This window comes from Accipiter gentilis, chromosome Z (genome assembly GCF_929443795.1).
Source record: "Accipiter gentilis chromosome Z, bAccGen1.1, whole genome shotgun sequence".
NCBI classification, from domain to species: domain Eukaryota; kingdom Metazoa; phylum Chordata; class Aves; order Accipitriformes; family Accipitridae; genus Astur; species Astur gentilis.
In genome coordinates this window covers 61,010,888-61,027,808 of record NC_064919.1, presented here as the reverse complement: position 1 = coordinate 61,027,808, position 16,921 = coordinate 61,010,888, and the positions used below count along the sequence as shown (strand labels likewise).

General features: G+C 41.3%; 1 protein-coding gene across 1 annotated transcript in view; it reads left to right on the top strand.

Annotated features, from left to right (window-relative positions):
- The first annotated feature begins 528 nt into the window (after positions 1 to 528).
- The window catches only part of ANKRD31 (ankyrin repeat domain 31), a 74,548-nt gene continuing 58,155 nt past the window's right edge, over positions 529 to 16,921 (top strand). The window contains exons 1-7 of the mRNA XM_049795164.1: positions 529 to 611; positions 1,426 to 1,481; positions 3,246 to 3,325; positions 5,683 to 5,729; positions 6,374 to 6,468; positions 7,484 to 7,524; positions 14,368 to 15,015. Of these exons, the coding sequence (XP_049651121.1) occupies positions 565 to 611; positions 1,426 to 1,481; positions 3,246 to 3,325; positions 5,683 to 5,729; positions 6,374 to 6,468; positions 7,484 to 7,524; positions 14,368 to 15,015 (1,014 nt within the window). The 5' untranslated portion in view covers positions 529 to 564. The remainder of the gene's footprint in view (positions 612 to 1,425; positions 1,482 to 3,245; positions 3,326 to 5,682; positions 5,730 to 6,373; positions 6,469 to 7,483; positions 7,525 to 14,367; positions 15,016 to 16,921) is intronic.

The following is a 16,921-nucleotide window of genomic DNA, read 5'->3' as shown; positions in this document are numbered from 1 at the left end:
TTAGCAAAAGCAAGCAATTGCAGATTGCAGGTCGGCATTTTAAGTGCTTTGTGGCTCTGCTGAATGATGCGGACGACAGGGCCCGAACCAGGAGCCCAACACTAGTGAGGCAGCACGAACCCCTGCTGAAGGTGTGGGGATGTCGTTGCCGCCCCAAGCAAGCCAAGGCCAGTCGTGCTGAGGGAGACTCATCCCAGTGGCCCTGAAAGGGAGAGCTGCCTTTAACTTCTACCACCAGCCACTCCGATCTCACCCGTGCTCGAGGGGCTGCGCTTGTTGAGGACCGGCTCTCTCCTCCCGCCCTGCCGCTCCCTAACCCCCGTCCCGGCTGGCCGGTGCCACGCGGCGGGGGGGGGGGGGGGGGGGGAAGCGCCACGGCGCTCACGCCTCCACAAGATGGCCGCCACCAGCTCCGCTGAGGGGAGCCGCGCGGGGCGCTGGGGGGAGGGGCGACCGCCGGCGGAGGGGAGTGCAGCGGCGAGGGACGGCGGCGGCGGCGCCATGGAGGAGCGGGGCGGCGGTGGGGACAGCGATAGCGACGAGACCATCGTGGAGCGCTCTTGGATGCAGAGTGATGTGGAGGAGGAGGAGGAGTTCCTTTGGAGGAGGTGGTAAGGCGGTGTGGCTCTGAGCCGTGCCTACCTGTGCCGGCGTGGCGGCGAGCTGAGGGCGGTGCTCTCGGGACCGCCCTGAGGAGAGGCGGGCTGCTGCCCCCGGCCTGGGCGGCTCTGGGTTTGATCTCAGGAAAACACCAGCCATACACAGCAGCTGTCCCCTCCTGCATCTGGCATCCCGGAGTGCAAAGCAGCTCTTCTCGATTAGTTCATAAATGTGTATTTTTAGCTGTTTGGGTTTTTTTCCTCTATTCAGACCAGTTTTGTATGCCCTCAGACTCAGTAGTTCTCAGCTCTGCAAATGGCCCCATTTATTTTACACGTACCTTGTAGGCCTCCGAGTTTGTGCCTCAGTGGACGTGAAACATACAAGAACCCAACTCAGAAACAGTAAAGAAAACACTGTTAAGTATGATTGCTGCTGATGTTACTTCTCCACAACTTTAACTTGATACCATTTTCATGACATCGTCTCCTGTATCCTTTGAGAAGTGGCAAAGAATTGAAATTACCAAGCAGCTGCACTTTCTTGTACTGGCTTTGTGGCCCAGTATTAACTTGGAAATATGTAAAGCGGTAATGTACCTCCCTATCTTAAGATTTTCTATGCAGAGTGTAAGGGATATCCTCACAGTTAGGGGGTCCTTTACTGTTGGTGTTACTGTCAGGTGCATTCGTCCAGCATGCAGTTAGCAGTGTCCCAACAGTGGAGGTGCCCTTGGCTGCCCTCAACCGCCTTTTGAGTTTATAGGACTGAAAAGCAGAGGATACAACTGTTTAACAGATTATTATTTTTTTTAATTTTGCAAAGGTTGCCTTTTCTTAGTAAGGACAAGGCTTTAACAACTGAAATAAGAATTAATGAAGGTAGGGCAGATTCTTTTTTCAGTCTGTGTTGTTATTTTTCTATGAACTGTTGCTGTGGCTGTTGCCTGAGTCCATGTTATTTAAGGTTAAGTGTTGCATGAAGTTCATTCTTATGAAGTGTATGTGCTCTCATTATATCCATAGTTTTAGCTCCTATTGTAGAAAAATGATCAACACATTTTTAACACTTGAAAAATAGGTTTTGCTTTTAATTTCTCCTTTCTTCCTGTGTACTATAACGAGAATGCCTGGCTTGGTAAGTGTTTGAACTATATATAGGGATATCCTTTTTATTTAGATATGCGTATTGTGTTTGTGCAGAATAAAATAAATGGAATCTAAACAGGTAATAGTCATAGAAATGGAATCTGTACACATAATAGTCGTATGTAACTATAGTTGCATATAATATTTAAAAACAGCCCTTTCCTATTGTTAAGACATCCATTCTTTTTAAATTTAATGTACAAAATTTGGGTAGTGATATTTAAGTGCGTTATTTTAAGTGTATTATCAAATTACTTTAAACATAAATGTATGCACGCTCATTTAAAGCCTTAAAATCTTCCCTAATAACTCCCTCAGAGCAGGTTGCGAGAGCAAGCATGTTGTGGTTACATAGTAGTTTTACTGGTACCTCCTTGGCATTTTTATATAATCCATTTGACTTGCATCCTGTATGTGTTATTCCAGCAATACAGAGACTGCCTAGTCTTTAATTGACACAGGGTGTTCTAAGTGTTCTTCCAGATTTTTTTTTTGTCTTTTTGCCAATTTGAAGACTGGAGTGGACTGTAGTTTTTTATCAACGTACTCTGAGTTAATATAAATCTTACCTACAGTCCACTGAAATCTGCAGAAACTTTTCCTATGGCTGTGATTTCCTGATGCTGAACCTTTCATAGCTGGTCAGTAGTTTTGTCTGAGGAAGGAAGCATAATCCCATTTGGAATTTAGCTGTGGTTATCCACTGGAATTAAAACCTGGCAACATTGAACATACATGGTTTAAGGCATGTTTATTTGACTCATTGTTCAATTTGTGGAGTGGGGATTTGTCTGAGCTTTGGGGGGGGGGGGGGGGGGAAGGGGAGTGTCTCTGTAAATGTAATAGGTATGTAATAAATTATATTTTTAGCATTTTCCCTGCAGCATTTTATATTCAGTAAGTTGGAATTAATATTCATTATTCATGTGTTTGTGCATACTTGCATGGTAGCAATTTGGTGAAGAGATACATAACATAAAGATTAATTTGATGGGTATTTTATTAAAGTTAGTAACAACATTTTAGTTTTGAAACCTAAGGGTCCAACCTTAAGGGTTTCTCTCTTTTTTTTTCCAGAGAGAATTTCTTTCTTTGCATAGTCATTAAAGACAGTATTCCATATAGGAGTACAAATATTTTTAGTCAGTTGGATCAGGCAGTTTACCAAAATTGCAGTTGTTAGTTTAAAAAATGAGAGGAAAGAGTTAATCTCCTATACAAACTCAGGCAGGATTCCAGAAGACTAAGTGAAATAAATTTCCGCCCCAGCTGGTTTTATTAATTTCTGACCTCTCCTATATTGTAGTTTCAAAATCTAGTTAGATAGACTGTTTAACCACTTAAGTGTCTTGCATAGCAGAAGCTTTGATACATATACCTCAATTACTGAGTTATGTAGAAATTTATGGAGTTATGGAAAGTTATGTAGAAATCAAGGCAATCAAAACTTCCTTTAATTACTGTATTTTTCTTCTATGTTTTTTTTTTTTTTCCTAGGAGTTTCCTCTCCAGAAATCTGTTTTATACAGAAATTTTATGATCACACATACAGTCAGAAGGAAGAACAGATAAATCCAGTAGGTATAGAAATGATATGTCTCCTACACATATCTAACTATTAATTATGAATAAACTCACTGGGCCTCTCATTCTTTGTGTACAAAAGAGCCTGGTGGCTTGCAGCTGAAATTAACTTTATGGCAAAACAGTTGTCTAGTGTGTAGCACGTTCTCTGCAGGAATGTATCAGAGTCTCTTCCCTGGTATTTCAGGAGGGTATAACCTTTCAAATTTGAGGAATAAGTCCACAACAAAGATGAAGTTGTGGAGCACAGACTTTTTAGTATGTTCCCTTCAGGAGCTGGAAGATAACCATCTGGATTAACTATGCCAGAATACACCCTTGGTTACTCATCATGAGATTAGCTGGGATCCAATGATTGGACAATTGTTTCTTTAAAAAAGAAAGGGAGATAATCTGAAATGTAGAATATAATATCTGCTTGCGTGATGATGGGGTAATTATTCTACTCTATGTGTAATTCTGCATTCCCTAATCTACTAATTAGCCCACCTTTTAATATATTTGCCGCTGTTGGTTGCTAGCCCATAAACTTCTGTTCAGTTGAGCAATCAGCTTTCCACCTGCATATAACATATGCATATAACGTGCTCATGAAACAATTGGAAACAAACAGATTTCTACTCTTTAACTGAGATTGTTTTAAAACCTGTGGCTGTTACACTGTCTTTAGCACTGTGGATTTATCAGTCCAAAGATCGCTATTTATGTATCCTTATTCCAGTATAAGAGGGTTTTTTAAAAGAAACTGCTTCCTAGATGACAAAAACTACATTGCAAAAAGACACTCCTTCTATTGAAGTGAATGTTTTTGCAGAGCATTACAGAATTGCAGATAGATTTGTCTCAACTGACACTGCAGGAAACAGTGAACAAAATCAAAAGGATGCTGTTATTTCAAAGGCTTTTCTCTATAAGTTTACTTTGCTGCTTGCATGTCCCAGGGTTGTCTTGACTGAAGTTTATCACTGTTTTCTAAGGACAGAGGGTATGAGGGAAGTGCCCATTTACCCTCTCCCTTTCTTCTCTGGAAGCTGAGCTGACTATCTGCTGCCTAACCTAAGTCTTTGACTTCATGGCTGTCACCAGGGTAGCCAGTGTGCAATCCCAGTAAGGGATTCTTCCGAGTCTAAGGACCCTGTCCACACAAGTCAGAACAGCAAAGGATCCTAGTACTTTTCAGCAAATAGTTTGGGTAACTCTCACTGTTATTTTTTTGTGAGACCTATATAGCATGCCACTGGCAGTTTCCTCATGCACAGTATGGGGACAGCATAAAATTTAAATCTTTACTGAATGCTGTGAGGAACGATATTGGCCTGTCATCCTTGATACTTGCATGTGTAGATTGCACCAGTGTGGCTCTTCAACTACTCTTAAGAGCCAACTTGGAATGTGCTTACATAGAAGCTTTCCTTCTTGTCCTGGATTCAGCTGGGATAGAGTTAACTGTCTTCCTAGTAGCTGGTACTGTGCTATGTTTTGAGTTCAGTATGCAAAGAATGTTGATAACACTGATGTTTTCACTTGTTGCTAAGTAGTGTTTAGACTAAAGTAAAGGATTTTTCAGCTTGTCATGCCCAGCCAGTGAGAAGGCTGGAGGGGCACAAGAAGTTGGCACAGGACACCTGACCCAAACTGGCCAACGGTGTATTCCATACCGTGTGACGTCCCATCTAGTATAGGAACTGGGAAGGGGGGGCGGGGAATCGCCGCTTGGGGACTAGCTAGATATCGGTTGGCAGTTGGTGAGCAATTGCCCTGCACATAATTTGTACATTCCAATCCTTTTATTATTGCTGTTGTCATTTTATTAGTGCTATCATTATCATTATTAGTTTCTTGTTTTCTGTTCTATTAAACCATTCTTATCTCAACCTATGAGTTTTGCTTCTTTTCCCGATTTTCTCCCCCATTCCACTGGGTGGGTGGGGAGTGAGTGAGCGGCTGCGTGGTGCTTAGTTGGTGGCTGGGATTAAACCACGACACTTCTACTGTGTCCTCAGAAATTATCTTATGTGAATACAGCATCTTGATGCAATATGGTATGAGGGTCGTGCAGCCCAGAGTGGCTGTGAATTTTTTCAGGAAATGTAACATCAGTTCCAGTTGCTCCAAAGAGCCTTGGCTTTCTGTGTACTTCAGGTGGGTTGGGGGAGTCTTGGGATATGCAGTCCTATGTTTAAGTGGAATGGCTTTTGTGTCTTATTAGTAATTTATGTAAAGATCAGATCTAAAAATTCTGTTTCCCAACTCAATTACAGAAGGAGGAAGATAATCCTGTAATAAAGCTGAGAAAATAAATAATGAAGTTCTTTTTTTACTAACTTGTTAATTTTTTTTTTCCATTCAGATACCTCAAGAGGCATATGCATCTAACCAATCTCAGTCTCTACTGCAGTGAGTATACTACATCACACAGGAATTCCAGTCAGGCGTATTGTAATTAAACAATTCCATTACACCTCCATTTGTATGATATTTTATTCTCAGTGTTCTATTGTGAAGCACTTTTCTTGTTTGCTTAGTGAAGGACCTATATTTATGTCAAAGGTAATTTGGTGACCAATATGGGTCAAACTGTACCTGTATTTGTTTTTATCGATGATACTACCTTTAATGGTGTAAGGGTATAAGCAACAGGAACGACAGTAAACTACTCAGGGAAAAAATATTAGACAAGTAAACTAAGATTTGTAATAAATAATATTAGACCTTTTGTTCTTAGAAGCTACGGAAGGATTTCAGTAAAAGATGGATTAGAATAGAAATACAGAAAGAAGTAATGAAAAATAGGAAGAGCCGTTTTTTCACTTAGAGAATGAAGATACAAACATAGCTAGCTCTGCTTAGGAAATCTGGAAGTCTTAGTTACTGCATGTCCTTGTAAAGAGAAGTATGCCTCTAAAATAACTGCAGTTGTTTCAACAAGAAATTTTAAGTACAAAACTGCATAAATAAACTCAAAGTACTGTAGAAATTTTCTTAAGCCGAGCAGGTTACAATTCTTTCTGAATAAGAATTTTTTATTGTATTACTTCTAGGGGTTGGATAAAGTGTCCATCACTTACTGAAAATATTTCTAAGCCTGTTTTTTCACTAAATGCTGCAGTAGAGGGACAGCAAAATAATTCTGTAGGTATGTTGCATTTTGTACAAAACTAAAAGTTGCTCTGTGGCAAAATCATTTGAAAAGCTGAAGATGAGTTCCCATGTAGGTTTAGAATCTGACTATATGTGGCCTTTACAACAGTTGTTTAGTTTTCATAGTTGTCTTGGACTACAAGTTATGTTTTTGTAAGTATCCTGTTAGAAATGTTTGAAGAAATAACTGTTTTCCCAAGACAAGTGGTCTTATTTCCAGTTTAAAATTATTTCATTGCTGTGGAATTTTCTGACAAAAGTTACAGGCCACGTGGTACTCAAGTGCCGTATGGATGTGTAAGGTAAGCATGGATGTCACAGTCATTGAAGGCTCCTATATGCTTCTTACTAACATATCCAGGAATCAAAGGCAACTGCAAGACAGGAGAAACAAAAATTCTATTGGTCATTCCCCACATCTGTCTGTCACCTGCTGCTACTTCAGTTGTACTTCTGTTCCTCTGTGCTCCCAGCAGTGCAGGACTGCCCCATCTGTTTTGCTCTCTCTCTGTTTGAGCTAATTTTTGCTAACCCAGTAGAAAACCATTCACTTTATTTCTGATTACGACATTCCCAGGGAGTCACACAAGTGTCAAAACAGGGTGGTGGGAGCAAGGAGGTTGGGACCAGCCCTTTACAGAGGCACTAAATTATTGGATTAGTTTAGCTGTATTGTCTAATTGCATTGTAATTACAGAGGGCAGGGCAAAGATCTTATACTGTGGAATGGGTGGCAATTCCATCTGCTGATAAGTCTTTGGAAACACAGGCCTCTGAACCACAGTGAAGAAATGTGACAAAAGAGCCCTGGAATATAATTCAGTGACTAACATAACCTTAAAGCCTAGAAACCTTATTGTCTGTTCCACTTAGGGAACATGACTATAGTAGTTTTTAAGGTTTGAAGCTTCAGCCTTAATCAGGAAGTGAGGCTATTTTGCTAGACATGATGAGAAATTTCAGAATTGGAAAGTACAACTGAAATATTTGTTTACTCTCCTAAATTTTAGATATCAAATGGAATGGATTTCAGAAGGATTCGGAAGAAAAGGTTAGTGTATTTTTACAACTGAATGTACATAACATATAATTTAATTTAATTAGCATTAGAGAATATGTGACTGAAAAACATCTGGTTCTTTCATTTTAAAAAGCAGGCACATAGCTGTCAAAACTGACACTGCGTGCATTAGATGAAACAAATTTAAGAGCTAACCTTTATTTTCTGCTTTTGGGGTAGGAACTGCAGTTTTTAAGCTTGGGGGTCACAAGGGTAGAAGCATGTCAGTAACAGTGAAGTAGGAAAGTCATCACCATGACACAGAATCTATAAGGGCTGTTACTTAAGCTAAATTAATGAGGACTTTTAGTAGCTCAAAACATTTTTTCCATCAATGAAAGTTATGGTAGAGGCATTAGGAGGGTCTTTGAGGAGGAACAGAGTATCTGTAACTCTCCTTCTGTTTGGGAGTAATGACTTAACTTGTGGCCAAAAATAGGTATTACCAGTCTCTTTGATACATCCCTTTGGTAATCCTAAAGCTGGTCGTGAGTGACAGGTTTCACTGCCAATGAGCTAAAAGTGGGGGAATATCTTTGAACCTACCTTTTCCCCAATTTGTCAGCTCCTTTCTCAGTGATACTGAAGTGGGGATGATTCCACTCCAGTGTGAGCCTATCTACTTGGATGTTGCAAGGTACTACCTGTTTTCTTTGCCATGCCTTTCTGCTGCTTCCTTTAAGCCAACACTTGCTTGTTTGACCCCCAGCATGAATTAAGTCTTGGGGAACAACTGTCAGATCCTGTTCATTTTTTTTTTTTAGTTGGCTTAGTTTTCAGCCAGGTAATCTTTTCAGTCCAGCTCCCCAGATGATTAGGTAACTGCCAGTGCAGCACAAGAGAGGATGTGGAAATGCACAGCTGAAGGCAAGTGGAAGGACGGGGGCTGTGCCAACACTAATTTAGATAAACTTAATGCAATCTGAATATTACGAGTGTAGCTCACAAATACTGATTATTTTAGTAATTTATCTGCTTGCAAGCACTGCTTTTGCACGTGAAAGAAAGAAAACCTTGGAGGGAAGAAGGAATTCCTTGATAGCTTCCAGAAAACACAGTAGCAAAAATTCAACAATATATCCAACCCAGAAATACCTTGAGCAAGAGCTGAAGGTTCTGCAACCACAGACATAACCATCTAGTGGTCAAATGTTCGCTTGATTCTTTTCCACTTCCCCTTTCCCCTTTTCCTTTCCAGCACTCCCTCCATTCTTGGTTTGCAGTCAGTGGAGTCCAAGCAGCAGTGAAGGACTTGAGCAGATTTCTGTTCAGTTAGCAGAGGAAGTGCTGGCAGCATTTCATGAAGGAGTTCTTGGCCTTTGCCTCTGTTCCATCTGTCTGTATGCTATTGTCTGCAGCCATGATGTTGCTTATGTCTGCTCTGCTACCTCTGCATTGTTATCTCCTTCTGTTGCCCCTCTGAGGCACAATGCCCTCTTTGTGCCTTTTGATTTCTATTCTCAGTTCATCCCTGACCAGTTCATTGCTTTAAGGTCTATCTACACTGGACAAAGAAACTGTCACTGAAATTTGCTCTGTTGCTGTTTCTGCAGCAAGAAGTAACTGCTATTACCAACTTCTATTGCAATGTCATGGACAGTTTCGAGGATTTCTGCAGCACTAGTGACATCAATTGCATGGATATTAGAGAAATGAGAAGATCTTGCTGGGTACATGTAATGCTTGCTGCCGTCTGCACTTCTTAGGAAGCCTCACATTAACTTACAGCAGGATACCAGTTCCAATATTTCTTCTCTGACATTCCAGCGTGGAGCAATTTACAGCAATATGCAGTGAATTATCTGCTGAAATAACTCGCTTAATGCAGAGACTGTAGAATTATGACTGTTCCATCTAGTCCCGTAGGTTTGTACCTATAAATAAAAAGTTAGAATTCTATATAAATCAATTCTACTTTCCTTTTTTCAGGGAGTCTGATTAACGTTAATGTTGGGGAAAAAACAGTACTTGCTAAAATTCACCAAAGACAAATTTGAGACCAATATGGCAAATTGTTCATGTCTTGTAGCAAATACAATTGATTACATGGTCAAGTACCCCTTGTCTCAGAACAAAGGGAAAAAATTAAATCCCCTAGGCTATTCCTTTTTGAAAAATATACAACTACCAACGTACAACTGCAATACCAAGTTTATTAAATGAAACATTCTCATTGTACAGAATTAGTCAAGTAAAACAAAATCAAAATGCCTTGAAACAAAGATTACCTATGATTAATAGCCTCTGGAGAATAAGCAGATTGAGTGCATTGAGAATATCTCCAGAGAGGATATTTTAGGAGCCTGGAGTATGAAGGTTGGGATTAATCACTGCAGTGAATTACACTTTTTGCATATGGGGTGCTGTTGGCACTGGCAAGATCTGAGTGCTGCAGGAAGAGCTCTTGTGAGAGGAACCAATGGCCATCATAGGCTTCTGTGTACTGATTTGAAGAAAGGGCAGGACAGACACCTTGACAACCAGCAGTGAGTCACCGGGCATGTTAGTTTTATGTATCTGTTTGTGAAAATACAAGATAAATTCATTAATTTACACAATCACTGCACAGAAGTCCTGACACCATAAAATGAGTTGTGATTGATTTTCTTGATTTTGAGGACATAACAGCTCTGATTTCTGTTGTGGTAAGTCTGTTAATAGTGGGGCCAGTACTGTTCAACATTTTCATTAATGGCCTGGAAAATGGAACAGAATGCACTCTCAGCAAGTTCAGAGTGGACTGGGAGGAGTGACTGATGCACCAGGTAGTTGTGTTGCCATTCAGAGGGACCTGGACAGCTTGGGAAACGACAGAGAGGAATCTCATGAAGTTCAACAAGGGGAAATGCAAAGTCCTGCATCTGGGGAGGAATAACCTCAGGCACCAGTACATGCTGGAGACCAACTGGCTGGAAAGTAGCTTTGCACAGAAGGACCTGGGGATTCTGGTGGACAATAAGGTGGCCACGAGCCAGCGATACACCCTTGTGACTAAGAAGACAAACAATATCGTGGGCTGCATTAGGAAGAGTGTTGCCAGCAAGTTGAGGGACGTGATCCTCTACTCAGAACTGGTAAGGCCACCTCTAGAATACTGTGACTGGATCTGGGTCCTCATGCAAGAAGGATATGGACACACTGGAGTGAGTCCAGCACAGGGCTACAAAGATGATTAAAGGACTGGTGCATCTGGTTCTGTAAGGCCTTTGACACAGTCCCCCCCAACATCTTTCTCTATAGGCTGGAGAGAGAAGGATTTGATGGATGGACTGTTTGGTGGATGAGCAGTTGGTTGGATGGTCACATCCAGAGGGTAGTGGTCAACAGCTCAATGTCCAGATGGAGATCAGTGATGAGTGGTGTCCCTCAGGGGTCTGTATTGGGACTGTTTAATATCTTCATCAATGACATAGACAGTGGGATCAAGTGCACCCTTAACAAGTTTGCTGACAGCACCAAGCTGAGTGTTGACGTGCCTGAGGGACAGGATGCCATCCAGAGGCACCTGGACAAGCTCGAGAAGTGGGCCCATGTGAACCTGATGAGGTTCAACAAGGCCAAGTGCAAGGTCCTGCACCTGGGTTGGGGCAACCCCCGGTATAAATAACAGCTGGGGGCCAAGGGATTTGGAGCAGCCCTGCAGAGAAGGACTTGGGGGTACTGGTGGATGAAAAGCTGAGCATGACCCAGCAATGTGCACTCACAGCCCAGAAAGCCAACTGTATCCTGGGCTGCATCAAAAGAAGCAGGTTGATGGAGGTGATTCTGCCCCTCTGCTCTGGTGAGACCCCACCTGGAGTACTGTATCCAGCTCTGGAGTTCTCAGCACAGGAAAGACATGGACCTGTTGGAGCAGGTCCAGAGGACGGCCACAAAGATGGTCAGAGGAATGGAACACCTCTCCTGTGAGGACAGGCTGAGAGAATTGGGGTTGTTCAGCCTAGAGAAGAGAAGGCTCTGGGGAGACCTTATAGTGGCCTTTCAGTGCTTAAAGGGGGCTTATCAGAAAGGTTGCCCAGAGAGGTGGTAGATGCCCCATCCCTGGAAACATTCAAGGTCAGGTTGGACGGGGCCCTGAACAACCTGATCTAGTTGAAGATGTTCCTGCTCATTGCACAGGGGTTGGACTAGATGACCTTTAAAGGTCCCTTCCAACCCAAATTATTCTGTGATTCTATGATCTTTCTTATGAGGACAGGCTGATAGAGCTAGGACTGTTCAACCCAGAGAAGAGAAGTCTTGGGGAATCTTACCAATGTGTATGAACACCTGACAGGAAAGCATGAAGATGGGGGAGGCAGACTTCTCAGTAGTGCCCGCTGATAGGACAAGAGGCAATGGACACAAATTAAAAAGAAGGAAACTCCATCTGAACACAAAACCCCAAACTTTTTAACAGGTAAGGGTGGTCAGACACTGGAACAGGTTGCCCAGAGACGTTGTGCATTCTCCATCTGTGGAGATACTCAGAACCTGACTGGACACAGTCCTGGGTAACCTGCTGCAGCTGACACTGAGCAGCAAGGTTGGACTAGATGATCTCAAGAGGTCCCTTCCAACCTCAACTGTTCTGTGATTCTCTATGCATCCCTCACATCCCAGTATATTGCAGTAATCTTCAGCTCTGTGTTCTCACAAAAGCTGGTAATGTTTATCCTTCTGAAGCCATAACTCTTTTGTAGTCATTCTTTTACATGTTTATGTTGAAAGGCTGAACTTCTCTGCCGTTATTTGACTCATACCTAGCAGATACAGGAGTCCACTTAACATTTCCACTCCACCCATATGATTTATGCTTCAGTATTACTCAGTCCAGTTTTATCTTGTAACATTTGCAAGCCACAGTCTGTGACACCAAATAGCCACCAATTTCTCAATAACTTTTTAATTGTTCTCAAACACATGTCAAAAAAATCCTTGCTTGTCAAGTTTCACCAAGGTGATAGGAATGCACTGCCGTCTGCTGGAACTGACAGGCCAGATTTAAGTTTGCTCAGGTGGTGCACAGGGAGAGGTAGACATCTAAGGCTTGGCTAAGCCTGGCTCACTCACTGGCCTTTGGTGCAGTGAGTTTATTAACACACAGTTTTTATATCCATGGTCAAGTGAGTTGGTATTTTTAGATGAGACTTCTGCTTGACTTCCCTATCCATCTCCTTCCTCTGGTGCAAGGTTCTGAATCATCTGAGGCTGGAGCTGACTGTGGCCATGCTCAGTTGTTACCCAGTGTGTGCTTATGGGGTAAGAGGGGGAGACAAGAGATTCTGGGCTGATGCTAGAAGGTCAGCAGGATTTGGGCCTGGATTAAGGAGCAGCTTGATTTGGATTTATACTGGGAGTAACTGAGACAGGAAGATAGTGGGATTTAAATCAAGGCTTTCAAAGTAGTATGCTCATGCTCAGTGGAAGAGATTCACAGATGCCATGAGATGGTTGGCATTCACACCCTAGAAAGAATTAGCAGCCTTATGCCAAAGAGATACCATTCTCTCTTTGACATTCTTAGATAGGAACCCCTTTTTTAAATGAGTTGCTGAAGCGTAGTTCTTGTGGTGGAGGATAGACCTGAACCTGCATTTACCACAATGTTGATATTTTACTGCTAAGCTACTGACTGAGGGGGAATCCTGCATCTCCTTTAAGTGAAACTTATGTGTGTTCAGACCATATTTACCAGTCTTGGATCCACAGGAGAGAGAACTCCCTGTTTTGGTTCAGTTCCCAGCTAGCTCAGCCTTGCTCCTGCAGCAGCTCCTCTGTTCTTTTCAACAGACAATTGAAGGTACAGGGACCTTGGGCACTGAGGCTTTAAGTGTCTTCATGGATAAGTGGCAGGTGAGGATGGATTTTAGGGAAAGTTTTGACTTTTATTATGTTTTGCAGATTGTAATTACTTGTAGAGCAAGTCCCACAGGGTTTTGCCAACAGAAATGAGTGCTAAAGAAATTTAGGCACCAGTAGTTGGTTGAGAGTTTTGTGAACACCAGTCACATTTAAGTGTTGGATTTCAGCTGGCGTTTGGGTTTTCAGAATCTTGGAAAATTAGTTATTTATTCCTGCCTGATCCTTCTCCATTAATGTAAGTTTCACCTGCCCTTCAACAAATGCACTAAGCCTTTTTCTTAGGAAATTTGTACACATGTGTGCTGTTTATACCACAGTTCTTCAAGTACAGAAAGTTATGCCAGTGGGTTTTTTTCCCAGTTGTTTAAGGTCTGCACAAATTACAGAAGTGGTCTAAAAAGAAACTGTAATTCAATACAGCAAAGTAAGAAGTAGTCAGTACTTAAAAAGGAACAACTAGCTGCACAGGTACAAGATAAAAAACAGCAGACTGGGGAATAATTTTTCAACAAAGAATCAGGGATTTATAATGGCTTACAAACTGAACATGAGTCAATGCTGTCAGATTTCTGCCCTTTCTGTTTTATTGTGTGTGAGCTTTAACAAAATTGTGTTACCTGTGGTTAAAGGATTCTTGCACTGCCCAGTATTGCCACTTGCTGGCAGCAAGACTCTAAAAATTGGATTTTCGTTGCTAGGGAAGTCAACAGCTGAAGTGGTCTACTTTTGAAACTGATACCCTAACCCTTGTGCCTTGTACCCCCCTTTAGGGGTACTAACCTTTATTAAGAAATTGTATGAGTTCTTAGGAAAGCTTCAAGTCTTGTAGTATATGCAAAAATTGCAAATAAAATATATGTGTATATATGGTTGACTTCTAAAGTGAATGTTAATTACATGCTTTTTAGAAAGAGTTGTTCCATTCCTTTTTGTAAACACGGTTTTTTGTTGTTTTGGTTTTTTTTTTTTTTTAATGTGTAGATTTCGCAGAAATTAGTTAATGAAGATCTCTCTCCAGAAGTAAGCCTCTGTCTAGATGACCTTCTGGAGGATATAGTAACGATTCCAAAGGAACAGACACCACAAGATTTATTTCCGCATGTTTTAGAAGATTGCCAGAGAACCTGTATGACCATTATTGATACAGATAGCAGAGTGAAAGAACATTCCCCTGATAATGATACAGATCTTTCACTGACATCCCCAGGGAAGATTTTCATGGAAGCATTCACTGAAGAGAGTATGCAGACTGGTGAATTTGAAATCAGTGATTTGTTGAGACCCCTCAGTGATTCTGAGAGTCTTAAAATGATAAATCCATTGCCTGACAAGTTAGAGGGTCATGTGTTTTCCATTGATCCTTTAGCAGATGAGAGCAGTGATGCCCTGCCAGTACAGCTTGTGACAGCTCTGAATGCCTTGTCAGGATCTGTAGTACAACCTGTCACTGCCATAGTGCCAAATGAGAGACAGTTTAACACTGAGGGAGAGCAGTTAAATTCAGAACCCAGTATTCCCCAGTTACATGATAACTGTACACGAATAACAAATATGATTGAGCCTCAACTTTCTACAATTCAGGCGGAAGAAACAGAAGTCTTAACAAGATCTAATTTGCAGAGGACAACAAATGAGCAAGTATATACACAATTAATATTTGAAGATTTATGTTTGTCATAAAATATTTTATAGAATAGCCACATTACATGCAGCTTTGAATCTTAGTAAAGATCAAACTGTCATCAGTAATTTACATGTTTAATACATTTCAATTGTTTTCGTTTTGAAAGTCCAGTAGTGTTTTTCTGTTATGTATCCTCTGATACAGAGATATATATATTCTGATATATCCATGTTATGAATATTCCTGTTTAGGTTATAACAAGGGAGAGAGAAGGACACATAGGAGATGTGTGTTTTTGCTATAGAATGTAGTAGACATCCCTTGTAACCCTGGAATCAGATTCTCTGCTCTGTCTGTCTTTGAATAATCTGAAACTGCAACTCAATGATCAGCCACATATAGCTATTTAAGGTGGTTTTACAGCCACTTTGCTTCCCCACAATGGCATAAACCATCCAAAGACTATGAGTTAACTCTACCTTTTGCTGGTAGTTTTAACTGAATATAACATTATGTAATAAAATGTGCCACAAAGGTTGCTAATTTCAAGGTTCTGAAAAGTCTCTAGGCTAATTGTCTCAGAACCATAGCAACTTACAAAGCTTTTTCAGTGAAGTGTTGATTTCTGAGATTGGTAGCACAGCTGTGTGAAGCTTAATGTATAGATTACTCAGTATTGCAGTTAAGATTGTGAAGCAGGGTCCTGTGGGAGTGGGGATGTATAACCCCTTGTCAATTAATAATTGATTTTAGCTTTTTTTTGTGACTCCATCTGCTGTTCTTGAAGGCAGAAAATAGGGAGGCACTTTAATGAGGAAAAAATCCCAGTTAATTTTTTAGTAACTGTTGCATGGTAACAGTATATTGTTCACCTTGGTCTTTTCTCACCCTTGTTTCTTCAGAGTATCCTTGTGGTGAAACAAGTACCCAAAAGAGGAGAGCCTGTACTGTCCTGTAGATGCAGTCAGGATGCTGGATAGCCCATCTATTTTAATATATGGTCCCAGTTTCAGCTGGGACAGAGTTAATATTCTTATTACTAGCTGGTACAGTGTGTTTTGGATTTAGTGTGAGAATAATGTTGACAACAGACTGAAGTTTTAGTTGTTGCTAAGTAGCACTTATCCTAAGTTAAGGATTTTTCAGTTTTTCATGCTCTGCCAACAAGCAGGTGTTCAAGATGTTGGGAGGGATCATGGCCAGGACAGCTGACCTGAACTAGCCAAAGGGATATTCCATGCCATAGAATGTCATGTTCACCATATAAACTGGGGGGAGTTGGCTGGGAGGGGCCAACTGGTGCTCAGGCATCAGTCAGTGGGTGGTGAGCAATTGTGTTGTGCATCACTTGTCTTTTCTTGTTTTGTTTTACTTCTCTCTTGGTTTTTTTTTATTATATTCCTTTTCATTACTACTACTACTACTACTGCTACTAGTATGTTGTATTTTTACTTTCGTTATTAAATCATTCTTACCTCAACCCACAAGTTTCACTTTTTTTTTCGATTCTCCTCCCCATCCCACTGGGAGTGGGGAGGAGTAAGCAAGCAGCTGTGTGGTGCTTAATTGCTGGCTGGGGTTAAACCACGACATATGCATCATCTCTTGACCCGGAGGGACTACTTCTAGGAATGCTATTCACCTCTTCAGTAGCCTCTCTGCTGAATATGTAAATTAAAAAAATTAATCAGTGAATCCTCCATTTCCATCTGTGTCCTAAGAAAGAACTAACAAATTCTCCCACATCACGGTGAAGGAATTTGTATGCGTGTGTGCTGAGGGTGTGTCCTAAGAGCTTTCAGCACTACTCAAGCGTGTAATAACCTAATGAGTTCCCAGGTTTCAGCAACTTGAGTGACCCTCAGCTGCATGTAACACTCACTTGACTAAAACAGTAAATGAACTCAAGTAACTCAAATT